The 14,207-nt window shown below is 41.8% G+C and overlaps 1 protein-coding gene across 49 annotated transcripts in view; it reads left to right on the top strand.

Annotated features, from left to right (window-relative positions):
• The window catches only part of Baz2b (bromodomain adjacent to zinc finger domain, 2B), a 242,178-nt gene that overhangs the window by 158,523 nt on the left and 69,448 nt on the right, over positions 1-14,207 (top strand). For 16 of the 49 annotated variants that reach the window (XM_087652886.1, XM_087652878.1, XM_087652876.1 and 13 more), the window contains 2 exons: positions 6,293-6,451; positions 7,340-7,533. In XM_087652886.1, coding sequence (XP_087509012.1) covers positions 6,293-6,451; positions 7,340-7,533 — 353 coding nt within the window. 49 annotated transcript variants of the gene reach the window in all.

The following is a 14,207-nucleotide window of genomic DNA, read 5'->3' as shown; positions in this document are numbered from 1 at the left end:
GGAGCAGTTCCCTGCGTCCAAATGTCTTCCTGTAGAAGAAAACTTCTTCTCTTTAAATAGTCTTATTTTAATAAAAACGTTGGCATTATTTCATTTAATAAACATAACAGTCAGTCCGTGGGAGTTTTTAGGTCTTTCCCTTGTTCTCTTAAGAACCAGGGAATCAAAGTTAACATTTGGTAGACAGCTAAGTGATAAGTATTCCCATTTGTAACTCACTTCATTTACTTCGGGGATTAATTAATTAATGAAGTTGTCATCTGTGGTCACAGGTAGAGCAGAGCTCATACAGGAGTGTTGCTCTGATTGACACTAAAGCACAGTAATCGTCACAGTGGAGATGGGCTTCTCTCCTAGGGAGCCCCGGACCCTAATCTAGGGCATGCTCTAACTGCCCTTCTGCTGCAGCTACAAGAGTCAGAGTTTCATTAATTAGCACAGGCTAGATTTGAACTATTTATGCAGGCCAGGCTGGCCTAGAACTTTGAATTCATCTGTCTTGACCTTCTGAGTGCAGTTACAGATGTGTATTACCATCTTCATATGCAAAATAAATTATTTAATTTAATTTATTTCAGGTCAGGTCTCATTAAGTAGTCCTGGTTGGTCTAGAACTCACTACACAGACCATGTCCTCCAGTCACAGAGATCAGTCTGCCTCTGCCTTCTGAGTACTGGGATTAAAGGCGTGCTCTACCATTCAAAGTAAATTCTTTAGAGAACCTAGAATACTAGGTTTAATATTCTATTTTCATAGTAAGAGGGCAAAGTGTCCTGATTACTTCCTGTGAGTATAGGAAAGATTTTTTCCTTGTTCTGCAGCTGACTACAAATGGACTTGTGAGTTCGTTTAGAAATGCCTTAGTAAGTGTATTGTTAATTGTGCTGTCTTTGGCACTTTTTGACTACACTGGTACAAGTTGTCTTGGGAATCAGGATTTTCTTCTCAACTAAATGTCAGACGGAGAACAGAACTTTGGCTTTGCACGTGAAAGTGACATATCTGCACAAGTCTGATCATTGACTGATTACTCGGTAACCAAGTTGGGTTCCTTTCAAAGGTTTTCAGTGTTAGATTTGCTTTTATTTTGCTCAAGAACAAAAAAATGTAATGTTACATCAATGCACATGTATAGACAAAAACTGTTCACTTCCTCGGTTCAGATACAAAAATTATTTTCTTAGCATCTGTTCTAACATCTGAAATTCAAAAGTACTGAGGGTCTTCTAGTCATTTTGAGTAACCTTAAAATGGTTTTGTGTTTCTAGAAACATTCTGTAGGTTTTGAAGCGTTAAAGAAGAAAATATAAAATTCGAATAGGTATTTTTGAAAGTGTCGTGAATGCTGGAATCAGGTGACGCTCATCTGTTTTATCTAAACAACTTTAAGTGTGTTTTTTTCCCTCCCAGGACATTTATTCAGAGCAGCTGGGGATCAGCCGTTTAACCTGTCCACAGTGCCGAGTGCCTTCCCAATGGTCAGCCACCCAGTCTTTGGTCTACATTCAGCCAGCTCAGGGCATTCAGAATTTGGTGGCTTGGGGACACTTGGTACACCCACAGCCTTAGCCGTACATCCCCAGCTAACATCTTTTCCAGGTAAACAACCTTTATGGTGTTGAAGGAAAGGAGAAAGCCTGAGAATGCCCAGGCAGTGTTTGTTTATTAGACTGAGCAGCAGGGTGGAATGTGCTAGACTCTGGGGCTTCCCCCGTGCAGCCCAAGAGAGCTCATGTGTGTGCTGGGGTGTGCAGCACTCACTGAGACACTCACTTGCCACAGAGCAGGGGAATCATGGCAAGAGTCCCATTCATTTACCAAGGGGTTAGATGGAGAAAATGTATTGTGAGTGTATAGTTCTAACTCTTTGCAGCTTTGTGTGTGTGTGTTCAGTGTATGTATACATTTTCATGTGTCTCCATGTGTTTGTATGTGCTCGTGGTACACATGTGGAAATATATTTGTGGAAGGCCAGAGTTTGAAGTCATATGTCTTCCTCAGTCATTCCAATGCTTATTTTTGACAGGGCTTCCCCTGAACCTGGAGCTCACTGGCTCAGGAGACTGGCCAGCCAGCAAGCTCCAGATTTCTGGGTCTGTTCCCAGGTGTGTGCTTGGTTTTATTCTTTTTACATGGGGTTGATCTTGGTCCTCGTGCTCTGTGGCTAACTGACTAAACTATGTCCCCAATCCCATTATTGAATTTTTAAATCAAGTATTTAACTTGGCTTGGCAGTTTCCTCCGTGGTAGAATTCTTGTGTAGCATATTTGAGGCCCTGGGTTAGATGCCCAGCACTGGGGAAAGCACCTCACAGTCTGAAGCTAGACGTAGGATTTTGTGCTTCTTTACTTTGTTAGGAAGTCGAGGCTCAGTCTTAATTTTCTGTACCTTTTCCCATTTGAAAACTGTTTCCAAAGCTAACAAATTTTCCTCAAAGTTCTGACTTAACTGTATTATGCAGTGATTGGTGTTCAGAAAGGAAGTGTGTTTTACTGGGACAGCATATAAATTGCTCGAGCATAGTTCCACCTAGAAATTGACTTGGACTTAAATCTGGCCTTGGACAAATCTCTGACCTCTCAGCCTTGGGTTTTCAAACCTGTAAACTTAAAACATTGCTTTCTCAGGCTCCCTGAAGACTGGGGGAGACAAGCTTGTCTAGAGCTGTCTACAATGTCTGGGCAGGCATTAGTACAGAATGCCTAACTCAGTATTTTTCCTGCCCACTTTAATGGCTGACAAAGTATCTACTGTTTCTTTAAAAAGAACCCAAGTATCTTCTGAAACTATACAAAGAATATAGAAGTGGTTACTTGTGGATTTCAAGTATTATTTCCTGACAGTTTCATTGTCTTCAAGAGGGGATGGTGGAAAAGTTTTAGGTGGACAGAATCTTGACAAAGTCTTAATAATATTTCCTTAGTATATTAACAGGACCTAAAATTCTTTTCACTATCTAGACCCTGGAACTCTCCTATGTAGACCAGGCTGGCTTCAAACTTAGCGAGCTCTCCCTGCCCCTTGAGCAGCACCATAGCTGGCTGCTTCTGTTTTCACATGGTTATTCAATAACAGCTACCTCCTGGAATCAAAGATCTGGAAATAAAATCTAAATAGTTAACAGTAATTAAGGAGTTACTGATATTTTTAGTACTTTTACTGTCTTGTGATAGTTTATTATAGTACTGCTTTTGAACATTTCTAAACTATATTATAAATACTGTATTAAAACCAAATATTGGAAAGATGATCAAATGAGTATTAAAAAATAGCTTGTATGCAATGGTTCTTCCAAAATATAAAGCCAACTTAGGGCCAGCAGGACCGCTCGGTGGGAAGACTTGCTGCCAAGCCTTGACCTGAGTCCAGTCATGGGACCCATGTGGTCCACGGAGATAACCTATTTTCCCTCCGGTTGCCCTCTGACCTGTATGTGCACATACATGTGAATGAATGTGTACATACATACATACAACCAATAAATGAAAAGTATTTAAGAACACCCAACATAAAGAAGCAGCAGCATATTTCTTGAACACAAGGTGTTCCCTTATTTAGCAGCAGTGGTCTGGAGGGACACAGCAGCCCTTTATCGTATGGGCTGCTGGAGAATAGGTAGCTATAAAGCAGAAGCGTTGTGGTGAGATCTGCATATGTGTATACGTTTCTTTGCAAATGGGCTGAGATTATGGTTGGTTTTAGAGAACCCACTTTTAAATTACACTTTGGTACAATAACTTAAATATATAAATTATAATTCAGAAGGGTAACCAAATGGACAATTTAGGAAAAAAGTCTTCCTCATAAATAAGAGGAAGTCATAAGAAGATAGATATACTATTAGAAATTTTAAGTAAGGTATAGTTTTTTAACGATATTTATATACATTTCAAAGAACAAATGTAAATTTATATATTGGATATTACTATAATCTAATTTTTATCATATATGGAAATAATATTTTTAAAAATTCCTTGTATTTACATTTTAATGCTATAATCTGAAGTTTTGGGTTGTGTCAGGCTTTTTCATATATGAGTTAGTTTAAAATTCTACCATATCAGAGCCAGGTACGCAGGTAGGTGAGTATAAACCTTGGAAGGCAGAAGATCATACGTTTGATGCCAGCCTGGGCTAAATAGTGAAACTGTGGTGCCAACAAACAAAGCCACAGAGATGTGCACTGCGGAATCAAACTGAGACTCAGAGTACATCCACAGTGTTAGCATTCCTCCCCAGTGTACTTCACAGTGTTAGCATTCCTCCCTGGTGTACTCCACAGTGTTAGCATTCCTCCCCGGTGTACTCCACAGTGTTAGCACTCCTCCCTGGCAGGGTGCTGTTGCTGCTGCAGCATTTCCTGGAATTTTGAGTTTGCTTAGAAGCTCATCTTGCACCTACTTACATTACTTTTGTTTACTATCTTCCATTTGGTATATAAGTTATTTTGTGACTAAAATTTGTTTCTTATTTTCCTCAATTTGAAATCTGTGTAAATGTTACACTGAGAAGTTATAATTTCATTTGAAATCATATCAGACATTGATCTTCAAAAATGGTCATTTTGTTTATCTAACTGATTTCATATGCTTGTCTCTGAGCTGGCTCTCACAGTAGTTTCCCTATTATTTTTGCTAATGCCTGCTGTGTACCTATTTACTGTTGACATTCTGAGGTACATGGTAATGTTTTTCTGAGTTTGATTATACCTATCACATTTGAGTCTTGTGCTCTGACTAGTTTTTACCAATTCTTTATGTCCAGTCTTAAAGCATGGGTTAGAGGTTTAAGCAATACAGCATTGCTGGAGTCTGGTTTTATCAACTAAGGGGAACTAAGTTGCAGACCTATGCCTGGGGATAGGAATGAGCTATGCAGGTGCCCCCTCCCCCAAACACCCATCTAAATGCATCTAGACAGTGCAGGACAGCTGTGCTTCAAGTCCCTACCGTTCACTAAGTGACCGCAGTTGCAGTGTTTTGCTTACACTGTTGATGACACCCCCGGATGACAGTGACCTTGAACGTTTCACCCTTACATGATGAAGGCATGTTCCTAGAACTTTCTAAAGATCCTGTAGTACAATCTCCTGATACTATGTGGATGTTTGCTTCTAATGTTGTGTCTGTTCCAGTCAAAGAAATAATGCCGTATTGTTTAGGAGACTTGCATGAAAGAGAACTGACTTTGATTTAGCGATTAGTCAGTCGAAGATTGTTTCCAGGATGTCGAATGAGGCAACACAAGACTGTTCTTCGAATGATTGCCAAATACGCCCCCCACATTTTTTGTCTTTTGAGACAGGGTTTTTCTGTGTAACCCTGGCTGTCCCAGAACTCACTCTCCAGACCAGGCTGGTATCATGGAGATCTGCCTGCCTCTGAGATTAAAGTCCTGTGCCACCACTGCCTGGTCCAGATATCTTTTTATCTGCACTCTTCCTTGAAAAATGCATTTTATAAAAATGGGCTTTTTTTCTCCTTCAAGAGTTTTAATGAAGAACTACTGTTTGAATATCTGAATTTCATTCCATGATTTTTTTTTCAATTTGGTTATTTCATATGCCTAAAAAGTTTACTATCATCTGTAATTCATGGGAAATGTAAGGGAGGCTCAGCTGTCTTCATAAATCCTAAAGCCAGAAGCTTTATAAGACTAAATTTTTAATTAAAAACTATGTGTTTGGAAATTTTCTTTGAGAACTCATTTCTATGTGTTTGGTTTTGTTCAGCTATAGAATTACTTTATCTGTAAATCCATTTGAGATGTGCTAGACTTATCTGATAGTATTAATTTCCCCCTCCCCCCCGATTTGTCAAAGCCAGATTGATATTGTATATGACTGGGGAGAAATCTTAAGAGGCTGCAGATGTGAGCTTCAGATCTAAATTCTTAGATGAATATGGACTTAATTCTTTTCCTCCCTTATTAATTCAGTAAATAGAAGCTGTAGGGTATGAAGTCAAGTGGTTCTTTTTATATTCCAAGTTTTTAGCTTCTTATTTATTTATTCAGTTTACATTGTGAAAAACATGTTTTTTGGCTTGAATCTAGAAAACAGTTAAGAGGAGATTCTTGAACCCTGGCCTAGTAATAAGGGAGAGGATTATACAAATTCAAATCACAGGTTTGCAGTGAAAAGATGCTTAGAGCTGTGTAATTTGAGCAGTTGTATCTCCATTGGAAGAAACCGGAAACATTGTTTCTGGAATAAAATGCAACAAATAGTCACCAGGGGTGATGAAGCTCACTCAGTCCTTTCTGTTGCTCTGCTTGGTTTTGAGGTGCAGAGTGGTGGCGAACCACAGATGGTCACTCTCGTGCAGGAACGCCCTTCTTTCCTCCATTACTGGGAATTCCACCACTGTTTGCTCCTCCAGCCCAGAATCACGATTCGTCATTCCATTCAAGGACTTCTGGGAAGAGCAATCGAAATGGTCCCGAAAAAGGTACGCACATCAGTGCTAGTGATGAAGGACTGTCCCACCTCTTTGCAGCAGTTCGGTTTTTAAGAACAGTTTTCCAGCCTTGTGCTAGATGCTTCTGTATATCTTTCTTGATCCTTATAACAATCCTTTCCTATCACAAGTCAGTCTCTCTCTCTCTCTCTCTCTCTCTCTCTCTCTCTCTCTCTCTCTCTCTCTCTCTCTCTCTCTCTTTTGCAGCCAAGGTTAAATACCTGCTTAGGAAATAGTGCTTCTACACTGATGTGAACTACTCAGGATCTGAACCCAGTCCAGAGTTCTTCCCTCTGTATGTCATCATCCCCTTACCCAGAACTCAGGATAGAATGCTGGGTCTCCTCAAGTTCAGTTTATCCAAACCACTTTCCTACTACTGTGTTTTCTTTTAACTGATCAGTAGCTCTGTAGTCTGTAGTCTCTAAGTATTGTTACAAGAGTGTTTAGAAGGTGCAGTGTTTTAGCTAGCCCAGTGCTTATTCATACTGAGTGTTCTAAAAGGACAATGCTTACATGTGATTTGCTTTCTAAACATGTTTGTTTAACTTCCGTGATATTCACTCAGTTTAATGCTAGTGAATAATTCAGCTGATTGAATATGTTCATAGTGTTGTATATTGGCCACCCTCCAACACACTCTAAAACTTTACCTCCAACAATTCTGCACTCTTTAAAATAATCACCCCTCCCAGGCCCATTGTAAGGATGACTTTGTACCTTGTCTCTACAGTATGCATTATGAATCTTTCATGGAGAGCAATGATATGTGGCTTTTAGTGTCTTTTTTCACTCACAGTTCTACATACACAGCAATACACACTCTATTTCTTGTTCTGGCCAATGTTGTCCCAATATATAAACCTGTTTATTTTTAAGGTATAAATGGGTCAGTTAATGGAAACAGTGCAGCATCTGTACATGGTGTCAATACATCTGGACTGTCCACTCCTGCTTCAAGTTCCATGGGACAGAATCAAAGCACAAGCTCAGGTGGAGGAAACCTAAAATGTCATCAGGAACAAAACAAAAGCCAGCCTGTGGATGCCAGAGCCGACAAAATCAAAGATAAGGTAAGCGGTTCCCTGATGAGCAAGCACTCCGGGGAGGGGAGTGTTCGGGGAATCGGGGAAACATTTTTCTTTCTTTCTTTTTTTTTTTTTTTTTTTATTAACTTGAGTATTTCTTATTTACATTTCGAGTGTTATTCCCTTTCCCGGTTTCCGGGCAAACATCCCCCTAACCCCTCCCCCTCCCCTCCTTTATCGGTGTTCCCCTCCCCATCCTCCCCCCATTGCCGCCCTCCCCCCAACAATCTAGTTCACTGGAGGTTCAGTCTTAGCAGGACCCAGGGCTTCCCCTTCCACTGGTGCCCTTACTAGGCTATTCATTGCTACCTATGCAGTTGGAGTCCAGGGTCAGTCCATGTATAGTCTTTAGGTAGTGGCTTAGTCCCTGGAAGCTCTGGTTGCTTGGCATTGTTGTACATATGGGGTCTCGAGCCCCTTCAAGCTCTTCCAGTTCTTTCTCTGATTCCTTCAACGGGGGTCCTATTCTCAGTTCAGTGGTTTGCTGCTGGCATTCGCCTCTGTATTTGCTGTATTCTGGCTGTGTCTCTCAGGAGCGATCTACATCCGGCTCCTGTCGGTCTGCACTTCTTTGCTTCATCCATCTTGTCTAATTGGGTGGCTGTATATGTATGGGCCACATGTGGGGCAGGCTCTGAATGGGTGTTCCTTCAGTCTCTGTTTTAATCTTTGCCTCTCTATTCAGGGAAACATTTTAAAGTCAAGCCAACAGAAGGTTTTTATAGTATAATGCTAACATTTGGTTAAATGTCTTGGCCAGTTAAACCTGGAGGACCTGAACAAATAATAAAATTGGTAGTAACAGTTATGGGTCAAGCCTTTTGTCTCTTTCAGTTCTTCCGTGATGAGAATTGGACCTAAGGCGCCACTGAGCTAAGCTTCCTGTCCAGTGGAACTTGATGGAGGCGTGCTAGGCGCCAGCTCTGGTCTAACGGCCGTGCATCTGATTTCAGTCTCCCCTCTGCATTTGGTGTGGTACACATTGGAAAATGCACTAAAATAATTACTCCGTAAAGGGCCGAGTCAGAATTTGGAGGCAAACATCTTGACTCTGGAGTCTATAGTTTAGGAGAAACCAAGCTAAGAAAGCTTTTGTCATGGGAAATTTCATATAATCTCAGTAGACCGATTACTCCCGTACACCTTATGCAGACTGAACAGTTTCTACATTGAGCAGTTCTGCCTCTGTGTGCGGGTTGTCTAACTGCACTGTTTCTTGCTTTGCTTTTTGGTGTAAGATTAGGGTCCTGGTCTTGGATCAGGATCCCTGTAGAGCCAGGCTAGGTTGTGGGCCAGCCTGATCTACGTAGCAAATTCCAGGCTACTGGAGAGACGCAATCAGAAGCAGCAATAGCAAAGACCCAAGAGACTAGGGACAGTTTCCTGTAAGAGGAGGGATTTTTGCTCTTCATCTAGTATTTGTTCCTCTCTGCGTCTGTCTCTCTTTAAAGTTTATGTGTATGGCTGTTTTTGCATTCAAGGTTGTCTACATGTGTGCAGTAGCCATGGAGGCCAGGAGAGGGAGTCGGAGGCCCAGGACTGAGTTAGACAGCTGTGAGCTGCTGCCTTGTGGGCCTGAGAATTGAACCTGAGTGCTCTTAACTGCTGAGCCCTCTGTCTGTCCTTAAACTAAATTTCTTTTAGATCACCCTGTCGGTGGGTTGCTTCCTCACCAGCTGAGGGCCTTTTGGCTGGTGGTACCCAGATACACGTAGTGGTGTACAGGGAATTCAAGCTGTGTACCCTGTCTACTGTACTTCATTGACATCACTACAGTTAATAAGCAAGTTTTGCTGAGAAATTAACGGGTGCCTTTCTAGATAATTTTTCTGGTACCCAAGCTAAAAGGATCTCAGTCTAGCTTCCCTGGCACTATAGTAGGCAGTGTATCCTCTATGCCAGGGCCTTGCCTGTATGATAAGTGGGCAAGAAGCACTTCTTTACAACAAATCTGAAGCTGAGCTCTAGGTGGATGGGGATCATGGTAAAGAAGACCTCCCTAATCCTTTCAGAAAAATGGCTACGTCTGCAATTTCTGCATTATTTAGAGGGCTGCCGTTTACTGTTTTCATTTGGCCTCTTCTTTTACAAGGTAATAATAATTCTTGGAGCTCTGTTTGTTTGTTTGTCTGTTTGTTTGTTTTTGAGACAGGGTGTTTCTTTGTAAACCACAATGGCCTGAAACTTGAGCTCTGCCGGCCTCACCTCCTACGTGCTGAGGCCAGTGTGTAACAGTCCAGCCTGACTACTTGAAAATTCTTTGTTAACCCTTTTTTGTTCAGATTGCTAACATGGATTCTGCCTTATGACTAGATCTTTTTTGCTATAGAATTGGTTTCAGATGTACAATTAGCATATAATTTCTCATATGGTAAATTCATCCAGATTCTAATTCTAATCATTCCAAGCTTTTGACTTCCTTGTTTACATAAAGCAAGGGAAGCCCTGACCTCCCAACTTCCAGGTTTTGTTTATCCAGGACACTTTCAGCTACACTTTACCTTTTTCTCTTTGCTTCATCTCTGTTTTCTCAGCCGAAAATAGGAATTTCCCAGAATATAGTACACCTCCACAAAAGCTTGGGGAAGGTCATCTGGTGTCTCTAAGACGCTTGCTGAGTGTCTCAACTGTCCTTTACCTCCACTGAGCACTTGGCAAAGCTGATGGGAGAGCCTCTGTTCTCTCCAGGGCACTCTCCCACCTGCTACTCTCCAGCTGCTCTCGTGGCTCCCTCAGGAGTGAAAGCAACAAGAGACTGTTCCTGAGCGTCTCCTGGCCTCTCTGTGTGTCACACACTGAGTGACACACTGCCTGCTCTTACCGTCCATGCTGAGCGAAGCAGATCCCATGCATTGTGTCATTGGCTGTCTGTCTACATTGTGATTCTAAAAGCCACTTGTCTGCCATCTGACCTCATGGAAGTAGTTAAATGTGAACCCTACAGTGTCCTACAGATGCAGGGCATTGCACAAAACACATGCAGGGTGTGAGTGTGGAGCCCGAACTTTGTTTCCTTAGTGAGAAATCCCTACTGATCTTCTTAAACAGAATTAGCACTCCTCACTCAAACCTCTTATCATATTGGTGATGAGGATCGCACATTGAAAGCTAACTGTAGACACCTCCTTTGGCCAACTGTAGACAGATCTGAGGCACCATATTGGTACATGTAAACAACTCGATAAAAGTTACAGTTTACAGAGATTGACCATTGAGTCAAGTTTTAATTAACCTTAGAATGTAATCATAACAAAATTTACGATTTCATATAATCTTAAGTACTTTTGAGTAATACATGTGCCAACATGTATTATGGTAACATTGCTTAATTAAAGTGAATGTAAAATCCTGCATTTTTGCTCATTATTTTCAAGATTAACAGCTTTATAAAAATTGCCTCATTGGTTCTTTTCATGTATAGTCTGAGTGAACTTTCCTGAGATGTTTTGTATGCTCATCCTTGAGGGGGTAGCACTGATCTCAGGCCTCATCACTTGCTGATAAGTACACATAGTTTGCCTGGGTGGTGAAAACACATGCAGTTCTGACTAGTGTTTATAGACATACAGCCTGATTGAAAATCATTTAAGGTAGGGGTTGGGGATTTAGCTCAGTGGTAGAGCGCTTGCCTAGCAAGCGCATGGCCCTGGGTTCGGTCCCCAGCTCCGAAAAAAAAAAAAAAAAAAAGAAAAAAAATCATTTAAGGTTGAATGTATTCTACTTTTGCAATAGTATAAATTTCTGTTCTGTGTACCAAGTGCTATCTTTTAAAAATGTTGGGGAATATAAAATGATAGAGCTGCTATGGACAAAGTATGCAGTGACCCCCCCAAAAAAATTTTAAGCATAATTTACAGAATTATAATATGATCCAGCGGTGACATTCGTGGGTGTGCACCTCAAATATTTGAATGAAGAGTCTCAAATATATGAACGTCTAGGTTAATTATCCATGGTAGCTAAAAAAGTTTGATTCTTTCTAAGACAGATTTGTGTGTGTGTGTGTGTGTGTGTGTGTGTGTGTGTGTGTGTGTGTGTGCGCGCGCGCGCGTGCAGGTATGTATGTGTATGTGTGCATAGGCACGTGTACACACACATGCTTGGGCTCAGTTCACAATACATGTGGCTGTCAGAGAACACTTTGGAGACAGTTCCCCTCTTTCCACTATGTTTGTTGTCAGACCATCTCATTGGTCCAGGAGTTTGTGTTTAGTGTTTCTTTGTTACAAGATGAAAAGAATTCTGAAAGTGTATTCTGATAATTATGTACCAGTCTGAATCTACTTCATAGTACTGAGCTGTGGACTTACGGATGTTTAAATGAAAGTGCAGATTTCTGTGGCTGTCCTATGTCGTCTCTCCTCCCAGCAGTGTCTGCTGCTCTCAGGATAAAGAGCACTTGCCCTTTGCTCTCTCTCATCAAGAGCCCTCTGAGCAGAGGTTCTGTCCCACCCTTCCCTGTCTCCTGGCGCTCTTTCCTAGTTCGCTGGGCTGTAACTGATCTGGCTGACCTTCTCTTGACTGTGTGCAGCACATTTTCAGTTAGTGGCTTTCTCCATGGCTGTCCCTCCTCTCCTGCAGTGTTCCAATCTTACATCTGAAGAAGGGTGCTTGTACTCCCCTGAGCCTCAGCTTACCAGGTACCGGATGACAGCAACCAAATCCTTGCCTTCCCCTCTAGTGTGTGTTGGAGTAAGTGCTCCTGTTTAGTAAATGTTCTTTACACTCACAACCATTTTATAAGCCCGATATTGATTCATGTCTCCTGTTCTCACTAGCAAATTTTCTCATATCCTGAATCCCCAGAGATTTCAGAACCTGTATTTAGGAGTTACTAGTCTTGAATATGTCTTTGTTTAGTTACTGGAAAAAAAAAAGTATATAGTGAAAAATGAACGTTCACAAGAGTTCTAAGAAACTCTGAGATTAGATAGAATAAAAATTAGTTGTCTCTCCTTTTATCATTTTTATGAACTCAAAATGATTTTAAAGCAGTATTTATGAAAGTAAGGCAACGTTACCTAATTAATTGCAAAGCACACACCACATCCCAGGAGCTGTGGAAATGAAATAGTTGATATCCAAACCTACTTCTGCCCTTTCTTGAGTGCTGCTCTAGTTGTCATTCTTGTCTCCTAGCTTCCCTGGGGTGGGAGAGTGTCGTTCTCCCTGCACTGGCCAGCTCATCAGAGTCACATTGGCTGTTCATGAATGGTGATCTCCCTCCTTGTTTGTGAACGGACTCTTGTATACCCTTAAGCTTCACCACCAGGAGTGCACCTAAAGGATGTATAGTCCCCATTCCCTTGTTATCTTTAAAAATAAATTTGTGCACATACAGTGTGAGTGTTGACAGAAACTCTCTGCTGGGTTGTGTTGATGCCGCACGTGCCAGCTTCCTAGCCCCTGTTGAGCAAGAAGTGGTCCTTTCACCTCAGACTCACAACTCGCTGCTGTGCTGGGATGTCCATAGCAGATAGTGGCTGCAAAGGAGCTGATCCTTGCCAAACAGTAGATTGAACATTAGCAGTGCTCTTCCGCTTTGGCCTCCACCTTGTCTTTCTTTCCTCGCTATTCTCACGCCATTCAGAGTCAGTTTTTCATCGCCCCAGAGAGGATGAGGCAGATGCCACAGAGAATGACAAGATGTTTAGTTCCCCGTTGGAGGCCGTGTCTGTGGCAGCCAAAACTGCAGCTTCTGTTTTTGGCTTTCGATTATAGAAGAGTATTTCTGTCTTTTGTTCCCAGTCCCAGTGGTCATGAAATCTATGTTTATGTGAGGACTGAAACTTGTAATTTATTATCTTTTTCAATATTTCATTCTTTGTCAGTAAATGCTACTGAATGGTAGAGACCGGCTGTAAATTGCAGGTCATTGTGCTGCTGTATCTTTTCAGCATTCCTTCCAGTCTTCCCACCAGTCAGCTTGTATTATCATTGCACAGTTCACCTCATGGTTATGTTTTTACACAGTACTCATTCCTTTTTATTCAACATTTAATGTATACATTCCTATAATGTGTTTGGATCCAGCCTATCTTCTCCATTCCTTCCTGCTTCAGTTTCTCCCTCCCAACTCCATGTGCTTGCTGATGTGTGCGTGCATGTACTCCTCTCGGTATGTGCCTCTCCCCCGCCCCTTCCCCTCTGTCTCCTCCTCATTACCACCGAGTCCATATCACGTTGCCTGTATGTACATGAGCATGTGATCACCGATTGGAGCGTGAGTAACCCCTCACTGCCCGCAGCCCTAAGACATGCGGTTTTGCCTCTCCACGTGGCCATCAATCGCAGCAGCTTCTCAGGTAGCCCTGGTCTACAGGAGCACCTTCCCCGCCATTTCTGGAGCTTTTGCTGACTCGCACTTCAGGCGGTCTCGTGCTGTTGTAAGCAAGCGTGGAAGACACTGTTTCACTATCCCTTCTGGCTATTTCTTAAACACAAGACTTCTTGTTCACATGAACCGTATTATCCCTTTCTGTCAGCTCTCGATAATTTTCCCAATAAAGCCTTGACTATTTTAGAAATAGTTTTTTTCTCCCTATGTGAATTTTTCCCCCTAAGACAAGGTTCACTCTGAAGTCCTGGCTGGCCTGGATTTACTATGTAGACTAGGACAGTCTGAAACCAATAGAGATCCTCCTGCCTCTGCCTCCTGA

The sequence above is a fragment of the Rattus norvegicus genome, chromosome 3 (assembly GCF_021556685.1).
Source record: "Rattus norvegicus strain SHRSP/BbbUtx chromosome 3, alternate assembly SHRSP_T2T, whole genome shotgun sequence".
Classification (NCBI taxonomy): Eukaryota; Metazoa; Chordata; class Mammalia; order Rodentia; family Muridae; genus Rattus; species Rattus norvegicus.
Note: the sequence above shows the minus strand (reverse complement) of the source record. Positions and strands in the feature narration are given on the sequence as shown.